At 44.0% G+C, this 22,208-nt stretch overlaps 1 protein-coding gene across 1 annotated transcript in view; it reads left to right on the top strand.

Moving 5' to 3' along the window:
- The window catches only part of LOC140742086 (guanine nucleotide-binding protein G(t) subunit alpha-1), a 126,292-nt gene extending 105,621 nt beyond the window's left edge, over positions 1–20,671 (top strand). Inside the window, exons 7-9 of the mRNA XM_073072914.1 lie at positions 9,174–9,327; positions 13,591–13,801; positions 14,887–20,671. Of these exons, the coding sequence (XP_072929015.1) occupies positions 9,174–9,327; positions 13,591–13,781 (345 nt within the window). The 3' untranslated portion in view covers positions 13,782–13,801; positions 14,887–20,671. The remainder of the gene's footprint in view (positions 1–9,173; positions 9,328–13,590; positions 13,802–14,886) is intronic.
- The last annotated feature ends 1,537 nt before the right edge of the window (positions 20,672–22,208 follow it).

Genomic DNA, 22,208 nt, shown 5'->3' with positions numbered 1-22,208 from the left:
TTAAGGTGCTTGGAGTAGGTACAAAGACAATAGACAATAGACAATAGGCGCAGAAGTAGACCATTCGGCCCTTCGAGCCTGCACCGCCATTCTGAGATCATGGCTGTTCATCTACTATCAATACCCAGTTCCTGCCTTGTCACCATATCCCTTGATTCCCCTATCCATAACATACCTATCTAGCTCCTTCTTGAAAGCATCCAGAGAATTGGCCTCCACTACCTTCCGAGGCAGTGCATTCCAGACCCCCACAACTCTCTGGGAGAAGAAGTTTTTCCTTAACTCTGTCCTAAATGACCTACCCCTTATTCTCAAACCATGCCCTCTGGTACTGGACTCTCCCGGCATCTGGAACATATTTCCTGCCTCTATCTTGTCCAATCCCTTAATAATCTTACACGTTTCAATCAGATCCCCTCTCAATCTCCTTAATTCCAGCGTGTACAAGCCCAGTCTCTCTAACCTCTCTGCGTAAGACAGTCCGGACATCCCAGGGATTAACCTCGTGAATCTACGCTGCACTTCCTCTACAGCCAGGACGTCCTTCCTTAACCCTGGAGACCAAAACTGTACACAATACCCCAGGTGTGTTCTCACCAGGGCCCTGTACAAATGCAAAAGGATTTCCTTGCTCTTGTACTCAATTCCCTTTGTAATAAAGGCCAACATTCCATTAGCCTTCTTCACTGTCTGCTGCACTTGCTCATTCACCTTCAGTGACTGATGAACAAGGACTCCTAGATCTCTTTGTATTTCTCCCTTACCTAACTCTACACCATTCAGATAATAATCTGCCTTCCTGTTTTTCTCCCAAAGTGGATAACCTCACACTTATTCACATTAAACGTCATCTGCCCACTCACTCAGCCTATCCAAGTCACCCTGAATTCTCCTAACATCCTCATCACATGTCACACTGCCACCCAGCTTAGTATCATCAGCAAACTTGCTGATGTTATTCTCAATGCCTTCATCTAAATCGTTGATGTAAATCGTAAACAGCTGTGGTCCCAATACCGAGCCCTGTGGCACCCCACTAGTCACCACCTGCCATTCCGAGAAACACCCATTCACCGTTACCTTTTGCTTTCTATCTGCCAACCAGTTTTCTATCCATGCCAATATCTTCCCCCCAATGCCATGAGCTCTGATTTTACCCACAAATCTCCTATGTGGGACCTTATCAAATGCCTTCTGAAAATCGAGGTACACTACATCCACTGGATCTCCCTTGTCTAACTTCCTGGTTACATCCTCGAAAAACTCCAATAGATTAGTCAAGCATGATTTGCCCTTGGTAAATCCATGCTGGCTCGGCCCAATCCTATCACTGCTATCTAGATATGCCACTATTTCATCTTTAATAATGGACTCTAGCATCTTCCCCACTACTGATGTTAGGCTGACAGGACGATAGTTCTCTGTTTTCTCCCTCCCTCCTTTCTTAAAAAGTGGGATAACATTAGCCATTCTCCAATCCTCAGGAACTGATCCTGAATCTAAGGAACATTGGAAAATGATTACCAATGCATCCGCAATTTCCAGGGCCACCTCCTTTAGTACCCTAGGATGCAGACCATCTGGACCTGGGGATTTGTCAGCCTTCAGTCCCATCAGTCTACTCATCACCGTTTCCTTCCTAATGTCAATCTGTTTCATTTCCTCTGTTACCCTATGTCCTTGGCCATACATCTGGGAGATTGCTTGTGTCTTCCCTAGTGAAGACAGATCTAAAGTACTTATTAAATTCTTCTGCCATTTCTCTGTTTCCCATAACAATTTCACCCAATTCATTCTTCAAGGGCCCAACATTGTTCTTAACTATCTTCTTTCTCTTCACATACCTAAAAAAGCTTTTGCTATCCTCCTTTATATTCCTGGCTAGCTTGCGTTCGTACCTCATTTTTTCTCCCCGTATAGCTTTTTCAGTTAAATTCTGTTGTTCCTTAAAAACTTCCCACTCATCTGTCCTCCCACTCACCTTAGCTCTGTCATATTTCCTTTTTTTTAATGCTATTCCATCTCTGACTTCCTTTGTCAACCACTGTGGCCCCTTTCCCCCCTTTGAATCCTTCCTTCTCCGGGGGATGAACTGATTTTGCACCTTGTGCATTATTCCCAAGAATACCTGCCATTGCTGTTCCACTGTCTTTTCTGCTAGGATATCCGTCCAGTTAACTTTGGCCAGCTCCTCCCTCATGGCTCCATAGTTTCCCCTGTTCACTGACACCTCCGATCTGCCCTTATCCTTCTCAATTTGCAGATAAAAACTTATCATGTTATGGTCACTACCTCCTAATGGCTCCTTTACTTCAAGATCACTTATCAAATCCTGTTCATTACACAAGACTAAATCCAGAATAGCCTTGTCCCTGGTCGGCTCTCGTACAAGCTGTTCCAAGAATGCATCCCGTAGGCACTCTACAAACTCCCTATCCTGGGGTCCAGCACCAACCTGATTCTCCCAGTTCACCTGCATGTTGAAATCCCCCATAACTACTGCGACATTACCTTTGCCACATGCCAATGTTAACTCCCTATTCAACTTGCACCCAATATCCATGCTACTGTTTGGTGGCCTGTAGACAACACCCATTAGGGTCTTCTTGCCCTTACTGTTCCTCAGTTCTATCCACACAGACTCTACTTCTCCTGATCCTCTGTCCCCCCTTGCAAAGGACTGAATCTCATTCCTCACCAACAGGGCCACCACACCCCCTCTGCCCACATTTCTGTCCCTACGATAGCACGTATACCCTTGTACATTCATTTCCCAGGTCTGATCTCCCTGCAGCCATGTCTCCGTTATCCCAACAACATCACAAGTTACCCATTCGCACCTGAGCTTCAAGCTCATCTGCCTTATTTCTGACACTTCGTGCATTCAGTTATAGAATTTTTAGCCCATTTCTCCTCTCTCTGTTTAAATCACTGCCTATTGTGCTTAACCTAGCTCCCCAAACTCCCATCGGGCTATACACCCCTTGAATTTTGTTGTCCTTCCTAAATTTACTTATTCTTTCTGCACATTTAACTCCATGTTCCGTCAGACCATCCCTCTGTACATGTGTCCTCCTTATCACTTGTTCCGCCTCACCTTTCTCTACTACACACTTAATATTCCAGAACCGTGTAGTCCCCACCTGTCCTTTATTCTTCCTCTCGCTATCCTCTCTCACATTCTGGATCCCCGCCCTCTGCAAATTTAGTTTAAACCCCCCCAAGAAGCACTAGCAAACTTCCCTGCAAGAATTTTAGTACCGCTCCAGTTCAGGTGTAAACCGTCCCTTCGGAACAGATCACACCTTCCCTGGAACAAAGCCCAATTATCTAAAAACCTGAAGCCCTCCCTCCTGCACCATCCTCTCAGCCACATATTAATCTGTATAATCCTTCTGTTCCTTGCCTCACTCGCACGTGGCACAGGTAGCAAAAAGGAGATGTCAGGGGCAAGTTTTTACGCAGAGAGTGGTGAGTGCGTGGAATGGGCAGCTGGTGATGGTGTTGGAGGCGGATATGATAGGGTCTTTTAAGAATATCCTGAACAGGTAAAAGGAGCTTAGAAAAATAGAGGGCTATGGGTAACCCTAGGTAATTTCTAAGTAAGGAGATGTTCAGCACAGCATTGTGGGCCGAAGGACCTGTATCGTGCTGTAGGTTTTCTATGTTTCTAACAGCATTCTCACATAAGCATCCTCCAAATGTGTAAGGATGGTGTGCAGAGCTGTGGTTATTGAGTCATCTGTCGATCAGTTGTGTCGGTAGACAAATTGTAGGGGGTCCAGTGTGGGTGGTATCATGCTGCAGATGTAGTCCTTGACCGGCCTCTCAAAGCATTTGCTTATTATTGAGGTGAGTGTGACAGGACGCCAGTCATTCAGACATGTTACCCTGGTCTTTTTAGATACAGGAACAATGGTGGGTGTTTTGAAGCAGGAGGGCACTCTACACTGGGAGAGGGAGAGATTAAAAATGTCTGTAAACACACCTGCCAGTTGTGCTGCACACACTCTGAGTACCCGTCCCAGGATGCCGTCCGGTCCCGCAGCCTTGTGACTGTCCACTGGTTGGAAACGTCAGCGTACCTCAGCCTCAGAGATGACCGAGATGCAGGTTGTCAGCGGCTCTCCTCAGGGGCTCAGTGTTGGCAAATTGAGCATAAAAAAGTTTTAGCTCATCTGGGTGAGAGGCAGCAATGTTGGAAACACCATTGCATTTAGCTTTGAAGTCTGTGACCGTGCCATTAGCTGCGTGTTGTTGGTGGAGAGTTGTGTCTGGATCCTGTCCCTGTATTGTCAGTTCTCTGTCTTCACGACTTTGCTCAGATTATAGCTGCATTTCTTGAGCTCCTGCTGATTACCAGCAACGTAAGTACTTCTGGCACGGAACTGTTGATCCAGGGTTTCTCGTTTGGATAGTCCCTGACCGACTTCTGGGTGACAACATCCTCAATACACTTCCAGAAGAAACTCATGACCCCATCCGTGAACTCGGAGACATCCTCATCGTGGAAGACATTCCAGTCGACGTCATCAAAGCAGTCCTACCGCATGGAGGCCGATTGGTCGGATCAACAGTGGATGGGTTTAACTATGGCTGCCTCTTGTTTCAGCTCCTGCCTGTGCATGGGTTGAGTATGTTGTCTCCCCGTGTGCTGACAAAACTTTGGAGAGACTTTAGACAGTGACGCTCAATTAAAGTCACTGGTGATGAAGGCAGCCTCTGGGTGTGCAGTCTTCAGGGTGCTGATGGTCACATACAGTTCCTTGAGAGCCAGGTCAGTAAGAGCCTGCGGAGGAACAAACACAGCTGTAATAATAACAGCTGTGAACTCAGTAGGCAGCCAGAAAGGTCTACTACCAGCCCAAGGAACTCCAGATCCAGGGAACAAAAGGATTTGAGGGCATGCACATTCTGGGGGTCACACCAAGCATTAATGACCATGAAGCATATCCCTCCTCCTTTACTCTTCCCAGTGAGGTTTTCCACCTGTCCGCCCAGAACAGGGAGACTGCTGCAGAGATAACGGATGCATTGGCCATGACCTTTCAAGAATCACTTGACTCTGGCATGGTCCCGGAAGACTGGAAGATTGCAAATGTCTCTCCACTCTTTAAGAAGGGAGCAAGGTAAAAGAAAGGAAACTGTAAGCCAGTTAGCCTAACCTCAGTGGTTAGGAAAGTGTTGGAGTCTATTATTAAGGATGTTTCGAGGTACTTGGAGACTAATGATAAAATAAGTCAATGTCAGCATGTTTCTGTGAAGGGAAATCTTGCCTGACAAATCTGTTAGAGTTCTTTGATGAAGTAACAATCAGGGCGGACAAAGGAAGGGTAGTGGATGTCACTAACTTGGATTTTCAGAAGGCATTTGATAAGGTGACACACATAAGGCTGCTTAACAAAATAAGATCCCATGGCGTTACAGGAAAGACACTGGCATGGATAATGAGTGGCTGACAGGCAGGAGACAGTGAGTGAGTTTAAAAAGGGCCTTTTCTGGTTGGCTGCCAGTGACTAGTAGTGTTCCTCACTGGTCAGTATTGGGACATCTAGTTTTCACATTATTTGTCAGTGATTTAGATAGTGGAATTGATGACTTTGTGGCAAAGTTTGTAGATGATATGAGATAGGTGGAGGGGTAGGAGGCGCTGAGGAAGCAATGCAATTGCAGCAGGACTCAGACAAATTGGAAGAATGGGCAAAAATGTGACAGATGGAATACAGTGTTGAGAAATGTATGATAATGCATTTTGGTAAAAGGAACAACAGTGCAGACTATCATCTAAATAGGGAGAAGGTTCAAACATCAAAGGTGCAGAGGGACTTAGGAGTCCTCGTGCAAGACTCCCAGAAGATTAATTTACAGGTTGAGTTTGTGGTAAAGAAGGCAAATGCAATGTTGGCATTTACTTCAAGGGGAATAGAATATGAAAGCAAGGAGATAATGCTGAGACTTTATAAGACACTAGACAAGCCGCGCTTGGAATATTGTCAACAGTTTTGGGCCCCATATCTCAGAGAGAATGTATTTTCATTGGAGAGAGTCCAGAGGAGGTTCACGATGATGATTCTGGGAATGAAGAGGTTAACATATGAAGAGCGTCTGACTGCTTTGGGCCTGTACTCACTGGAATTTAGAAGAATGTGTGGGGATCTCATTGAAACCTGTTGGAGGGACTAGATAGTGTGGATATGGAGAGGATGTTTCCAATGGTGGGGGTATCTAGGCACAGCCTCAAAATTGGGGGTGACCCTTTAGAACAGAGACAAGGAGGAATTTTTTTAGCCAGACAGCAGTAAATCTGTGGAATGCTCTGCCACAGACAGTGGTGGAAGCCAAGTCCGTGTTTATATTTAAGGAGGAAATTGAACATTTCCTGATCAGTCAGGGCATCAAAGGATATGGCAAGAAGCCAGGTGTATGGGGTTGCGTGGGATCCGGGATCAGCCATGATGGAATGGAGGAGCGGACTCGATGGGTTGAGTGGCCAAGTTCTGCTCCTATGCCTAATGGTCTTACGTTCCACTCCCTATCACAAACATTCTTCCAGCCACCACAAGCCCCTCAGTTGCCCACTCCCATTGAAGAGTCCTCAGCCTGCGACGTTGACTGTTTCTTTCTTGACCTGCAGAGTGCTTAACTTCTTGCTTCACATTTCCAGCGTCCACTTTTTTTTAAAAAAGAACTTTTGGTCAGGGTCAGCGATGGATATTGAGTCCAAACTGTCCACCTGATATGCAAGCCAGGGCAGTACAATATGGAGAGCCCACCACTGATGAACCCATGGATACAGTTAGACACCAGCAGTGTCACTGGAGTTGCCCATCAGCATTGAACTCAATATAGACTGCTTTACGGGCTCCAGCTCGGGAGTTTTCCACTTGAGATTTCCTCCCAAAGCCTTCCCCATGAGTGGGCATAGCCACCAGACAGCAGAGGTTTGAAATCAGAGTTTTCCTTCTCCTAGATGAGCTGCCAACCACAGCCAATGAGCCACATCTGTCTGAAGCGATCGGTTTTAAGATGCCAGTAACATTCCTTTGCCCCTTCAGTAGAAATGGTTCCATTGGGCTTAGTAGCTAAGCCACACGTGAAGGGGAGGAGCTGGAGTTGGCTGTCAGAGACTATCTGAGGCATATGTCATAAGAAGCATTTAATAGGCAATGGGAGCTTATCCCTACTACTCCTCCCCCCCCCTCCCCCTCGGCTATAACAACCTCAAGGAGCTGGCTTCAATATCAACACAAGTTACCACTGCTTTTCAAGAGAAACTAACTAAAGAAACAAGTAGTTGGAGGCCATAAATCAATTGACCAGCAGACAAAGGCTTCAGAGAGCAAATTCCATGCAGCAAAAATCAGGAGGAGCTGATTATAGAGCCATAGAGCAGATAAATGGGCCATTCAGCCCATCTAGTCTGTGCTGAGCTATTATTCTGATATTTGATAATTAATCACTCCTTCCTCCATCATTATTTCCCTTCCCTATGCTATTGTGCAAATCAAAAGGTACAAAAGATAGTTAATTCAGCAATACAATACAGTACACAAAAAAAAAACAAGAAGCAATCTTGATCTGCAGCCCAACTGCTTTAAGCAGCTGGCTTCTTTAAGGAGAACCAACACTTGATTTTATGGCCTTGGATCAAGTAAGAATAATTGAGGCCTGGTTCTTCGTCCGTCCACTGGGAGCACAGTCAGAAGATGTGCATATGTGAAGAGCAGTTCAGGTACTCCCAGGACTGCCACTTGATCCAGTAGATATCAGCCAGTCAAGAGAAAAATGGTGTATTTCTTCCAGCTGCTCCAGTTTCCTCTCACAGTCCAGAGACATTCCAGTTAGTAGGTTAATTGCTCGTTGAAAATTTGTCCTGTGATTAGGCTAGGGATAAACAGGGGGTTGCCAGGAGGTGCAGCTCGAAGGCCAGAAGTACCTGATCTCAGTAAATACACCAATAATAGGAGGAGACTGTGCAGCCCATTGCTCATCTTTACTCCACAACCCTGATGCTCTCAAACCCACTCACACACTCTTACTGGCTCCGCCATTTGAGCACCAGTTTCCAGAACTCCGTTTGTAAAGACGAGCTTCCTGAGTTCACGCTGGGTTATATAGCGACACAACTGCTGGAAGTGCTGCCTTGCCACCTGGAGATCAGGTGCTGTCTGATTAGATTTTGTACGTGCTCTCTGCAACTGCGTGACGTTCCTCCATTTTCCTCTCGTGTCTCAAAGACATGTGGATTGAATGGTTAATTGCCCCTGTTGCATAAAGGAATGATAGCATATGGAGGGAATGTATTTATTTAAATACAGTGCAGAACAGGCCCTTCCAGCTGTGCGGCTCAGCAGCCCCAGATTAACCCTAGCCTAATCACGGGACAATTTACAATGACCAATTAACCCAGTACCTGGTGCAACTTTGGACTGTGGGAGAAAACCAGAGCACCCGGAGTAACTCCACACATTCCACAGGGAAGATGTACGGACACTCGTACTCCAAGTACCAGGTCTGTGTATTATCCAACACCACATGTTCTGGCAACTGTTTAGCTGGCACTAAGTTGATGTAAGACGCTTTCTGTGAAAACATCTCACTGCTCTTGGGTTGGAAAATACACTCACTGCTTCATTGGCAATAAAGATAACCATTTTCTATCATTGTATTATAAGTGGGCTTAAGGGTTCAAGGGACAGCACTACCTGCTGTGCAGCAAAATTCTTGTATGAGGCATCTTGGGCTGCGTGCCATAGATTTCTCATCCCTGCCTAGAGTGTGTAGATGTAAATGGTATCCCTTTCTGCTAGATTCCTCCCCCGAGAAACTAACCGTTACATATGGCCATATTCGTAGAATATCACTTGCTTGTGGTGAGGTTTGGAGTGGAAAGAACATCAGTTGGCCAGATACAAGGTAGTTGGAAAGACCAAATTCAGAAAGTAATCAAATCCCTGAAGGGATGAAAAACCAATGGTACAAAATTCCATTCAAATTCTTTCATCAATTCCAATTATTGATACATTAATGATTGATTATTTACTTTATATATTGAATAATTATTTATCAATTATTGTATTTTGTTATTATCTTGTAAATGCCTGAAAGAATGAATGAACTGATGGTACTATGTATATGAACTTGGATAATAAATTTGACTCTCTCAATGACAGAACCGCATGCACGAGAGTCTGCATCTCTTCAACAGCATCTGTAATCATCGCTACTTCATCGCCACCTCCATTGTCCTCTTCCTCAACAAGAAGGATGTGTTTCAGGAAAAGATCAAGAAGACCCACCTGAGCATCTGTTTCCCGGATTATGACGGTCAGTATCGACATTGTTGTACTTTCCTTGTTACAGCACACTTCTCGAAGAAACAGTCAGGTTCACTGCCAGCTATTCACACACTGAGAGCTTCAAAGTCCAGCTCAATTATCATATGAGTAAAGATTAGCTTCACTTGTTACAGCTACATGTACATAGAGTGAACGGTGTTGCTTTGGGTCAAATCATATCAGCAAGGTTTGTGCAGGGGCCTCTGTGATTCTGGCACCAACAGAGCGTGCTCACAGCTAACCCGAATTCATACATTTTTAGGATGTGCATGGAAACCTTAACACCCAGAGACAAACCACAGTCATGGGGAGTACAGACATAAGTGCAAATCAAAATTGGTTTGGCAATCACTGTGCTGTAATAAAGTTCAAAAAGTTCAAAGTAAATTTATTATCAAAGTATGTATGCTGTACACAACCTTAAGATTTGTCTTCTTCCAGGCAGTCACAAAAGAGAGAAACCTAATAGAACCCACTCCAGCAATAGCCAAATTATGGCTCATTTACCGCTCTTGGTCCTGGGCCTCACCTCTTCGATTCTGCCCATACGCACCACTCCACAGCCATCCTACACCTTCAGTTTACACCACAAAGATGCCAGGTCATACAGGTGGCTCAAAGGCTCAATTCTAGAAGAGAAGTTACAGGTTATCGAGTGAAAATGAAGTTAATAGTTTTGTTTGCTGCCAGCAAGCCATCACTCTGCTTCTCCAGCGCCCACTTAAACCCATTTATTGTAAATTGTTTTTACACAACCTGCTATCATTATAATACTTTGCCCACAATTAAAACATTTTGCTTAGCTGTCAGGAAAAAGTAATCAAAGATTTCTAGTCTTTCTCAAGTGCTAACTATTCTCCACTCACCTCTGAGTCAATAGATTCAAGTGGGTTGGAGCCACCCTCCAGAGGCAGGGGTGCAATGTCTAGGCTAACACTCAACTCTGGCTTTAGAATGGAGCACTTTGCAAATGTTGCATCGCCCCTCTCAGCTGCACAGTGCAATTTCATAAAGAGCTATCCTTGGTGCATGCCATTTAAAACTTCAACAAACTTCTTTTGATGCTCTGTGAAGAGTATCCTGACTGGTTTCATCACAGCCTAGTTAGCAACACCAACCCCCAGGATAGAAAACCCTACAAAAAGTGGCAGATACACTCCAGAACATCAGAGGCAAAGCCCTCACCACCACTGAGCACATTCACCAGAAGCACTGCCACAAGAAAGCAGCGTCCATCATCGAGCTCTGTCACCACCCAGGCCATATTCACTTCTCACTGCCGCCATCAGGAAGAAGGTACAGGAGCCTGAGGTCCTACACTACCAGGTTCAGGAACAGTTAATACCCCCCAAGTTCCTGAATTAGTGTGAATAACTTCACTTACCTCAGTTCTGAACTGATGCCACAAACTCTTTATGTATGTTTGGAGAGCAAAACACAAGCCACTTTCTGCAGGATGCACACTCTCTGATCCGCAGGCAGCCAGTCCAATTATGCAGACAGAAGAGATTGTTGTTGCTGGTATCTGGAGTGCTGGGGGAACTCAACAGGTGAAGCAGTAAGTTTAAAGTACATTTATTATCAAACTATGTATACCATATGCAAACTTGAGATTCATCTTCTTGCAGGCAGCCACAAAACAAAGAAACAATAGAGTCCACCAATAAACCCCACACAACAAAGACAGTCAAACATCCAATGTGTGAAAAAGAACAAAAACTGTGCAGACAAAAAAGTAAAAGAGTAATACACAGAGCATAAACGGCAGTCCCCAAAAGGGAGTGTACGGTCACAGAAACAGTGTGCGCTCAGGCAAGTGCAGCTAGTCAAAACTCCTAGACCCCTCGCACCCGATGGCAGTAATGAGAAGGGATGGGGGCATGTCAAATACTTGCAGATGGAACAGGCTCAGGGACAGGATCCTAGCTGGCATAGAGTTGTGAACTAAACACCTCCAGGACCTCGATGCCTTAATCTTTTTAATCTGGCTTGGTGCTTAAATCAACTGAACATCGGTTTGTTTTCGCTCTTGATTCTGGGCCCCACCTCTTCAATCCAGCTCAAAGTCCACTCCAGCAATGGCCGACACAGCCACATGTACATTCTCATGAGTCCGGTTCACCGTATCCTTCAGCAAACTGCAAAACTCCAGATCGTTTCAAAAGCAAATCTCCCAAAGAGAAATTCCAGGCTGCGTATTGCAGTGATTGTATTCCAGAAAAAGTATACATATTTTGTAGAATACTTGTTAGCTGCCCACAAAATGTCACCATTTATCGCCAGCGCCATCTTGTGGCAGCAGTGGGATTGTTGACATTGCTGCTTCACCCCACATAATTTTGTATCTTGCCTCTATCAAATCTCTTTGCGATCTTCTATGTCCTAGGGATTGAAGTCCTAACCTAGTCAACCTTTTACTATAACTTAGGGTGTCAAGTCCCAGCAACATCTTTGTAAATTTTCTCTGCACTCTTTCAGTCATATTTACATCTTTCCTGTAAACAGGTGACCAGAACTGGACACAATATTCCAAATTAGGCCTCACTGACATTTTCTACAATTTTAACAAAAGAACTCAACTCCTGTACCCAATAATTTGATTTTTCATGATTCCCACTTTCATTTTACATGAGCTCATACAAAAAGATTTAAATTTGGACAAAATATAGGATTAGACAGAAAACAAGGATTAGTGAAAACACTGAATCTGTTAAAAGTAGACCGGGACAATGTGAAAGTCATCCAAGATCAGGATAGGAGTGAGTTTGGAAGGCAGAATCAGAATGAGCTGAAATCTGGTGAATCCTTATGTGTCGTGGAAGAAACTGACAGGACAAGCAGCATCTACAGTAAGGAAAGGAACTGTCCCAGTTTGGGTCAAAGCTCTGCATCGGAACTGATGAAACTTCAACACAAATTGTCAGTCTTGTGTGAAAAAACGTCAGCAGAGAGAAGTACTAGTAGATATGAACCATCCTCTTTATTCGACAAACAAGATGCAGCAAGCATCATATTGAGACCATTTTGGTGGAAAGGTCTGGCTGGCCCAACGCTACCTGACATTTTATGTGCTAAGCTTCAAAGGACAATACCATATTTACAATGCATCCACAATGCTTTCTTTGAAACTACACACAAACTTCACAGCTCCTGATTCACACCTACACAACAGACATCTAATGAATTTTAAGCAGCATTGCCTGGTCTGTGATTCAAGGCTTTTAGAAACTTACGGTTCAGAGCTGCATTTTAAATTAATCCACAATCTATATTCAGATTTGAAGACTGGTGACTGAAGTCACTCTAATAGTCAGCAGTTCATTTCCTCCCACTGATGCTGCCTGACCTATTGAGATTCTCCAGCAGATAGTTGTTGCTCCAGATTCTCTGGTCTCTTGTGTTTACTTGACAACTCCATGGCCCTCTGTTGCTCAAGGTTGACTATGGATGTTGCATCCTACAAACTGTAGTTGCTATAGTCAATTCACAAGGCAGGATGGTACGATATGGAGAGCAAGCTGTTTCCCATCCAGCAGGCTCTCCTCCCCACACAGCTGATAAATCGAAAGGAATGGCAGAGACCGATACAGTTTGGCACCATTGACACTGCAGGGTTTTTCAGTCAGTTTTGAACTTAACACAGGACTGTCTTAGGGATTTTTCCTCGGAGTTTACTCCCGGTGCCTTCACCATGAACGGGTGTAGCCGCAAAGCAGCGTAGGCTTGAGATCAGAGTTTTTCTTCTCCTAGATGAGCTGCAAACATGTCTTAATGAGCCCCATTTGCCCAAAGCAACTGGTTTCAAGATGACTGTAACCCACTTTTGCCTCTTCTTCTATCAGTAGAAACAGTTCTTAGTAGCTTAGCTAAGTAGCTAAGTAGCTTAGTAGCTAAGCCAGACATGAAGGCCAAGAGCTGGACTTGGTTGTCAGAGGCTGCTTGTGATGAATGCCATTGAGACCATTTAATAGATAGTGGGAGCTTATCCTCACTACGAACCCCCCACCCCACCAGCTATAATGACCTTAAGGAACAACTTTGCAATGAACATAAATCAACTGAAACCCTTACTGACTCACGACATTTGTGAAGACAGCATGTGCTTTAAGCACACTTGTGGTAAGAATTACCTGCCATTGGACTCAAATCCCAGACCGTGCATAGTCAGACAGAATGGGTGATGATCTCCAAGCAAACCGAGGGACATTTTCCAAATGTTGAATCTCATTGGGTTCTTTTCCACCTTTTACAGGCAACAACTCAATGGAAGATGCCGGAAACTACATTAAAGCCCAGTTCCTGGAATTAAACATGAGGAGGGATGTGAAGGAGATCTATTCCCATATGACCTGCGCCACAGACACAGAGAACGTCAAGTTTGTGTTTGATGCAGTGACAGACATCATCATCAAGGAGAATTTGAAAGATTGTGGTCTGTTCTAAACCCATTCAAATACTCCAAGGTATAATTCTGATCTGAATAATAGTCAACTTTTAAGCACTCATCCCTATTTTCAAATGTATGGTATTGTTCCTTTCACTTTATCACTCCTCATAATTGAACTCACACACTCACACACAACTTTAAGTTTACACACTGTATTTGGGGACTGTGCCTTCATTCTCGAGGATGGTGCTGAACAAAATCCTCTTTTTAAACCTCTCTTCCCCTCACTACTCTATGACTCCTTTTAGAGTTATAGAGTCATAGAACACAATGATGCAGAGGCTCCTTGGCCCACCTAGTCCATGCTGAACCATTACTATGCCTGGTCTCTTTGACCTGTATATGGACCATAGTCCTCCATAGCTCTCCCATCCATGTACCTATCCAAATTACTCTTAAATGTTGAATGAAACGCACATCCCCCACTTCTACTGGCAGCTAATTCCACACTCTCACCACCCTCTGAGTGGAGAAGCTCCCCCTCATGTTCCCCTTAAACATTTCAGCTTTTACCCTTAACCCCTGATCTCTAGCCATAGTCTGTCCTATTCTCAGTGGAAAAAGCCTGCTTGCATTTAACCCATCTATACTCTACCTTTTAGGGACCTCCTTAAAACTTGATTTTATTTCACCTGTCCTAAAACACCATCAAGTGACTTATTTCTAAATTTTGTTTGCCAGTGCTTATGAGATACATCATATTAAAGGCACTAATTCAATGCAAATTATCATTGTGGGCCTTGTTAGCCATGGTTGGAAGTTCATCTCAGAGAAGGAAACTCCGATCTCAAACCTCCGCTGCCTTGTAGCTATACCCCTCATGGGAAAGGCTTCGGGAATAAACCCCAAAGAAAAATATGGAGCTAGAGTCCCTAAGGCTGCCCTGCAATGCTGCTGATACCAAACTGTATCGGTCTCTGCTGCGGGGTAGAGAAGGGGTGGAGAGGGGGAACCTGCTACAGCTTGCTCTCCATACCATACTGCCCTGGCTTGTGTATAACCTAGGCAGCAGGGACGCGACTTCCATGGTTGACCCCAACGAATGAGGGGCCCCAGATTATCAGCCAATTGTCTTACGAATTGTTTTTCTATTCCTCTCAGGAATTCTATGTTACTGCAAGAAAACGGCTCATCGATGTCACAGCAAGTGAATCCAGGGGTTTGGCAACTTCATTTACAAAAAACATACCAGTCAATAAAATATCATCGGCACCAATTACTGCGTGGACATAAGCAGCAAATGTCTATCCAAAGGACAATTTAACATTAACACCACAATAATACCACCCACCCAGCTAGCTATCATCCTACACCAAAACAGAACTATCAATCAATATTCAATTCCTGAAATACCAGAGGAGAAAATGCCTACCAAAGATTTGGACTGATTTTTTCTCTTGATCTTCTAATTGTTTGAATTGGCTATAAAATGTAGCAATTTTCCCATTAATAAATACTAACAAAGTAGATAAGTAATGAAATACACAGATTAGTTCATGTTTAATCCCATCACTGCAATACAATGGGCATGATGCAATGCATACTATGAGACCCATGGAGAACAGATCTAGAGAAGACTGTTCATTCAGTATTGGAATAAAGTGTGACAACTATAGAGGTTGTACTTGCAAGAAATCTAGCTTAATCAATATTGTGATGCATCAAAACACCTTTAGAGGGAGTTCTCACTAGAAGGGTTCAGTTATTGTAGTGAATCTGAATGATCTGTAGAGGACAACCGAGAGCACATGAGCATCTTCATACCTTGGAAAACGAGAAGAACCTCTCACAAGATACAATATATACAGCTCAATCTAGTCTAGTCTTGTGAGTAGTTGTAAGTAAAATGGCTTCCAGTTGAATAATGAGAAAGATTTTGTGTAAATTCAATAAAAGCCCAGCAAAAAAAAACCTGTGAAGCAGTCATTCAAATTGACAGATAATAACCACTCAAAACTGAAATTGGTTTATTATTTTACTTTATTTTTATGTTATTTATGTAGAGATACAGCAGCAAATAGGCCCTTACAGCCAGGCCACCCAGCAATGCCCAACAACCCCGATTTAACCCTAACCCAATAACAGAACAGTTTACAATGACCAATTAACCCAGCTGGACTTTGGACTATGAGAGGAAACAGGTATTGAACTCCGAACTCTGACACCCTGGGCTGCAATAGCATAGTACAAATGACTACACTACCACGGTGCCTGGTGCCCATTGTCACATGTACAGACATACAGTGAAAATCTTCTCCTGAATACTGTCCAAATCATTCCACAGTGCATTGAGGTGGAATGAGGATGGTTTCTATACGTAATGTGTCTGAGTTACAGTTTGCAAACACTGACGCACACTTAATACGTTACCCTGACTATTGGTGAAGGACATAGAACCATAGAACACTACAGCACAGTACAGGCCCTTCAGCCCTCCATGTTGTGCTGACCCATATAATCTTTTTAAAAAAAGTACTAAACCCACACTACCCCATAACTCTCCATTTTTCTTTCATCCATGTGCCTGTCCAAGAGGCTCTGAAATACCCCTAATGTTTTAGCCTCCACCACCATCCCTGGCAAGTCATTCCAGGCATTCACAACCCTCTGTGTAAAAAACTTACCCCTGATGTCTCCCCTAAACTTTCCTCCCTTAATTTTGTACATATGCCCTCTGGTGTTTGCTATTGGTGCCCTGGGAAACAGGTACTGACTATCCACCCTATCTATCCCTCTCATAATCTTGTAGACCTCTATCAAGTCCCCTCTCATTCCTCTACGCTCCAAAGAGAAAAGTCCCAGCTCTGCTAACCTTGCTTCATATGACTTGTTCTCCAAACCAGGCAACATCCTGGTAAATGTCCTCTGCACCCTCTCCATAGCTTCCACATCCTTCCTATAATGAGGTGACCAGAACTGAACACAATACTCTAAGTGCAGTCTCACCAGAGATTTGTAGAGTTGCAACATGACCTCGCTACTCTTGAACTCAATCCCCCTGTTAATGAAGCCTAGCATCCCATAGGCCTTCTTAACTACCCTATCAACCTGTGCAGTGACCTTTTGGGATGTATGGATTTGACCCCCAAGGTCCCTTTGTTCATCCACACTCTTAAGTAACTGACCGTTAATCCTGTACTCAGTCTTCTGGTTTGTCCTTCCAAAATGCATCACCTCACACTTGTCCGGATTGAACTCCATCTGCCATGTTTCTGCCCAACTCTGCAGCCTGTCTATATCCTCTTGTAACCTTCAACCACCTATAGCTCCATCCACAGCTCCTCCAATCTTCATGTCATCCGCAAACTTCATCCTTCCAACTCTACATCCAGGTCATTTATAAAAATCACAAATAGCAGGGGTCCCAGGACAGATCCCTGCAGCACTCCACTAGTCACTGACCTCCAGGCAGAATACTTTCCTTCCACAACTACCCTCTGCTTTCTTCCTTTAAGCCATTTTTTAATCCAAACATCCAAGGTTCCAATTATCCCATGCCTCACAACTTTCTGGATGAGTCTCCCATGAGGGACCTTGTCAAATGCTTTGCTAAAGTCCACATAGACCACATCCACCGCCCTACGCTCATCAATTTCTTTTCTCACCTCTTCAAAAAACTCAATTAGGCTCATGACGCATGATCTTCCCTTCACAAAGCCATGTTGACTATCCATGAGTAGACTGTACTTCTCCAAATGCTCATAGATCCTATCCTTAAGAATCCTTTCCAGTAGTTTGCATACGACTGATATAACACTCACCGGTCTATAGTTCCCAGGTTTCTCCCTATTACCTTTTTTAAACAAGGGAACTACATTTGCCATTCTCCAGTCTTCCAGCATTTCCCCTGAGGCCAAAGAGGATTCAAAGATCATGGCTAATGCTCCTGCGATCTCTTCTCTCAATTCCCACAACAACCTGGGGTGTATCATATCTGGCCCTGGGGATTTATCAATCTTAATGTTTTTAAGAAGATCCAACACTTCTTCTTCCCTAATCTCCACATTGTCCAGCACACAGGCCCGCTCTACTTTGACCTCATCCTGATCAAGATCCTTTTCACTTGTGAATACTGAAGCAAAGTATTCATTTAGGACCTCCCCAACCTCCTCCGCTTCCACATGTTGCCCTCTTTATCCTTTAGCAGTCGCATCTTCTTTCTCGTCATCCTCCTATTCTTCACAAAGGCATAGAATGCCTTGGGGTTCTCCTTAATCCTACATGCCAAGGCCTTCTCATGCCACCTTCGAGCTCTCCTAAGTCCTTTCTTTAGCTCCTTCCTGTCTACCCTATATTTCTCACAAGCCCCTCCTACTTCCTGCTTCTTATATCTAACATATGCTTCCTTCTTCCTCTTGACGAGTTGCCTCACATGTTTCGTCAGCCACGGTTCCCTTTTCCTACCATTTTTTCCTTGCCTCAGTGGGACAAACCCATCCTGAACCCAGCACAAGTGGTCTCTAAACTTCTCCCACATTACTTCTGTGCTTTTCCCTTTGAATATCTGTTTCCAATTTACTCTCGCTAGTTCCTGCCTCATCCCTTCAAAGTTAGCCCTTCCCCAGTTAATCACTTTACCATTTCATCTGATTTTATCCCTTTCCATAGCTATGCTGAAGCTAAGGGAGTTGTGGTCACTCTCACCAAAATGCTCCCCCACCAAGAGGTCTGTCACCTGACCACGTTAATTACCCAGAACTAGATCCAGTATAGCCTCTCCTCTCGTCGGCCGGTCCACATACCGTGTCAGGAATCCTTCTTGAACACACCTGAAAAATTCAGCCCCATCTATCCCCCTTGCACTCAGGAGGTGCCAGTCAATATGAGGGAAGTTGAAATCACCCATAACTACTACCCTATATTTCCTGCACCATTCTAAAATCTACCTGCTTATCTGCTCCTCGGCGCCTGAGGGCTATTTGGGGGCCTATAGACTACTCCCAGCACAGTGATTGATCCCTTCCTGTTTCTGACTTCCACCCAGACCGACTCCGTGGACACTCCTTCTGCAGCGTCCTCCCTTTCTATAGCCGTGATACTATCCCTGACCAGCAATGCCACTCCCCCCCTTTTCTACCTCCCATCCTATTCCTTTTAAAACACCTGAACTCCGGGACCTGAATCATCCAATCCTGTCCTTCCTCCAACCAAGTTTCAGTAACGGCCACAACATTGTAGTTCCACGTACTAATCCATGCTCTAAGTTCATACTCCTTGTTCCTAATACTCCTAGCATTGAAATAGACACATTTCAACCCCTTTAACTGGCTGGAATTATGTTCTGTCCCCTGCCTGTCCTTCCTCATCAACTCCAAACACTTAGCATCATGCCTTTGTCCTTCTACCTTAATCCCTGCACTCACATTCTGATTCCCACCCCCCTGCCAAACTAGTTTAAACCCTCCCCAACAGCTCTATCAAACCTGCCCGCCAGAATATTGGTCCCCCTGGGATTCAAGTGCAACCTGTCCTTTTTGTACAGGTCACACCTGCCCCAAAAGAGGTCCCAATGATCCAGAAATCTGAATCCCTGCCCCCTGCTCCAATCCCTCAGCCACTCATTTATCCTCCACCTCATTCTATTCCTATTCTCACTGCCGCGTGGCACAGGCAGTAATCCCGAGATTACTACCTTTGAGGTCCTGCTTTTCAACTTCCTTCCTAACTCCCTGTAGTCTGTCTCCAGGACCTCTTCCCTTTTCCTACCTATGTCATTGGTACCAATATATACCATGACCTCTGGCTGTTCTCCCTCCCACTGCAGGATATCTTGGACGCGGTCAGAAACGTCCCGGACCCTGGCACCTGGGAGGCAAACTACCATCCGAGTTTCTTTCCTGCGTCCACAGAATTACCTGTCAGAACCCCTGACTATAGAGTCCCCTATCACTACTGCCTTCCTCTTCCTTTCCCTACCCTTCTGAGCCACAGGGCCAGACCCTGTGCCAGAAGCACGGCCACTGTTGCTTCCCCCAACAGTACTCAAACAGGAGTACTTATTGTCAAGGGGTACAGCCACAGGGGTACTCTCTAGTACCTGACTCTTCCCCTTCCCTCTCCTGACTGTGACCCATTTCTCTGTCCCCATAATCGACATCTTTCTATGTTGACAAATCTAATCTCATGGGTTTTAGACTCTACACAGTTCTGACAGAAATTCTGATCAAATGGTTGAATCTCTCCATCACAAGTTAAGAACTAATTGATATGACCATTAATTTGTCACCATGGTAAGCACAGCAATTAGCCTGATGCCATTACAGCTCAGGTATTGAAATTCAGAGTTCAGCTCCAGTGTGCTCTGTAAGCAAGTTTGTACACGTTTGTTCAGTAAACACATGGGTTTCCTCCAGGTGCTCCAGTTCTTCCCGCAGTCCAAAGACATACCAGTCAGTAAGTCATTGTAAATTGTCCCACAATCAGGCTAGGGTTAAACCAGAAGTAGCTGGGCAACATGGCTCAGGGAACTGGAGAGGCCTATACCATGATGGATCGCTCAATAAATAAAAGAAGCACATTTTTAAGGGTTATTTGTTAGGGTTTTCAGCAGGGGAATTTTCTAAATCAGCCAAGTTGGTACACAATTGTGGGATAGAAAATTCCTAACTGAATCTTCTGCTGACTTACTTTTAAAGAGGAATTCACCTGCAGTCAAATACACAGCTTTCATTGCTGCTTCAAGAGGAAATAAATTTCTCACTAGCATGATTAACACAGGACGCTCAGACCAGTGGTGGAAAAACAGACATGCTGTATTTGTCAGGGGGAACAGTAAATCGTGTAACCGTGACCATTTAAAGCATACCGGCTGCTCCAACGTTACTGAGGCAGTTTTGTCAGTTCTTGCCTGTGCACAGCACACAATAAAAGAGTTATTTATACATTAGTGGCTCTGAAAATCTTATGCCCAGTTCAAAATTTACCCCAGGAATGCTAGAGGCTGACACTTAAAGAAAAGTCACTTAAAGGATGTGTGACAGGATGTGCTTTTTATGGTAGTATAGTGGTTAAACTGCTGGACTTTGCGTTCAGAAACCAGGATTACTGGCATGAAGGGATCAGAATTCAGCCTCACAGCAGAGAAGCTCAAAGTCAAGTAATTAAATCTGGAATAAAAGATTTGACTATGGATTATTGTTAACATACTCATCTAATTCAGCAGTGTCCACCAGGAAGGGAAATGTATATCCTTTCCTGGTTTGCCAACAGGCAATAGGTTGCTGCCATCTAGAAAAAACATAATCCAACACACCACTTAGCTGAGGGTGTTTAGGAATGGATAATATTTTTTACCAACCCAGTAAATCCCTCATAAATTACAGTTAATGGAAATGTATGTGTCTCCCTAATTCATAAAAAATGGGTTGTGATTATTCAGTTTTACTGGCCTTTGAGAGAGTTATCCAATTTTAACCCTTGGTCCTGCAAAAATTTTAAAATATTGGCTTACACTCAGTGGCCACTTTATTAGGTATACCTGCTGGTTGATGGAAATATCTAATCAGCCAATCATGTCGCAGCAACTCAAGATGTGGGGGGGGGGGGCGCGTTTGAGTATCTCAAAAACTGCTGATCTCCTGGGATTTTCATGTCCAACAGACTCTACAGTTTACAGAGAACTATGCAAAAATAAAAAATAAAAATCCAGTGAGTGGCAGTTCTGTGGGTGAAAACACCTTGTTAATGAGAGAGATCAGAGGAGGATGCCAGACTGGGTCAAGCTGAAAGCAAAGTGACAGTAACTCAAATAACCACACATTAAAACAGTGGTGTGCAGAAGAGCATCTCTGAATACAGAAAATGTTAAACCTTGAAATGGGTGGGTTACGGCAGCAGAAGACCATGATTATACACAGAGTGGTTTCCTTATTAATTACAGGGGGTGCCTAATAAAGTGACACTGGGTGTATATTACCAATCGAATGGTTAAATTGCACCCTTAGCCAACTTAAAGGATCAAGAGGCCATTGGGGTTGGGCAGAACAAAAGGGACATGTTTACTCAGGAAGTAATGATCAAGGGACAACATTGATCTGAAAGCTTTAACACGAAGGACTCATAAAACGAAAGGAAATGCAGTGTGGCGTACTTCTGAAGGTTGAACTGTTTGAGGTTCCCTTCTCATTACATCTTGCTAACCATAAAATTTCATTTAATGCCTGTTCTCTGTTTCTTGCTAGCCATCTGACCTTTTGTCCAATATAATACATCCTACATGATTAGTCTTTATTTTATACTAAAAACTTTGATGCCACACATGTCCTCTGGAAAAGTTAGTTTAGCACATTCACCAGTTTCCCTTATTACAGCACATGAAATTTGTTTTTGAAGAACAAAACTAATCAAACATAATTTACCTTTCACAAAACTGTGTTACCTTTGAATTCAGATTTCCATTTAATATCACTGACATACATTGTGAA

This window comes from Hemitrygon akajei, chromosome 19 (genome assembly GCF_048418815.1).
Source record: "Hemitrygon akajei chromosome 19, sHemAka1.3, whole genome shotgun sequence".
Taxonomy (NCBI): Eukaryota; Metazoa; Chordata; class Chondrichthyes; order Myliobatiformes; family Dasyatidae; genus Hemitrygon; species Hemitrygon akajei.
Note: the sequence above shows the minus strand (reverse complement) of the source record. Positions and strands in the feature narration are given on the sequence as shown.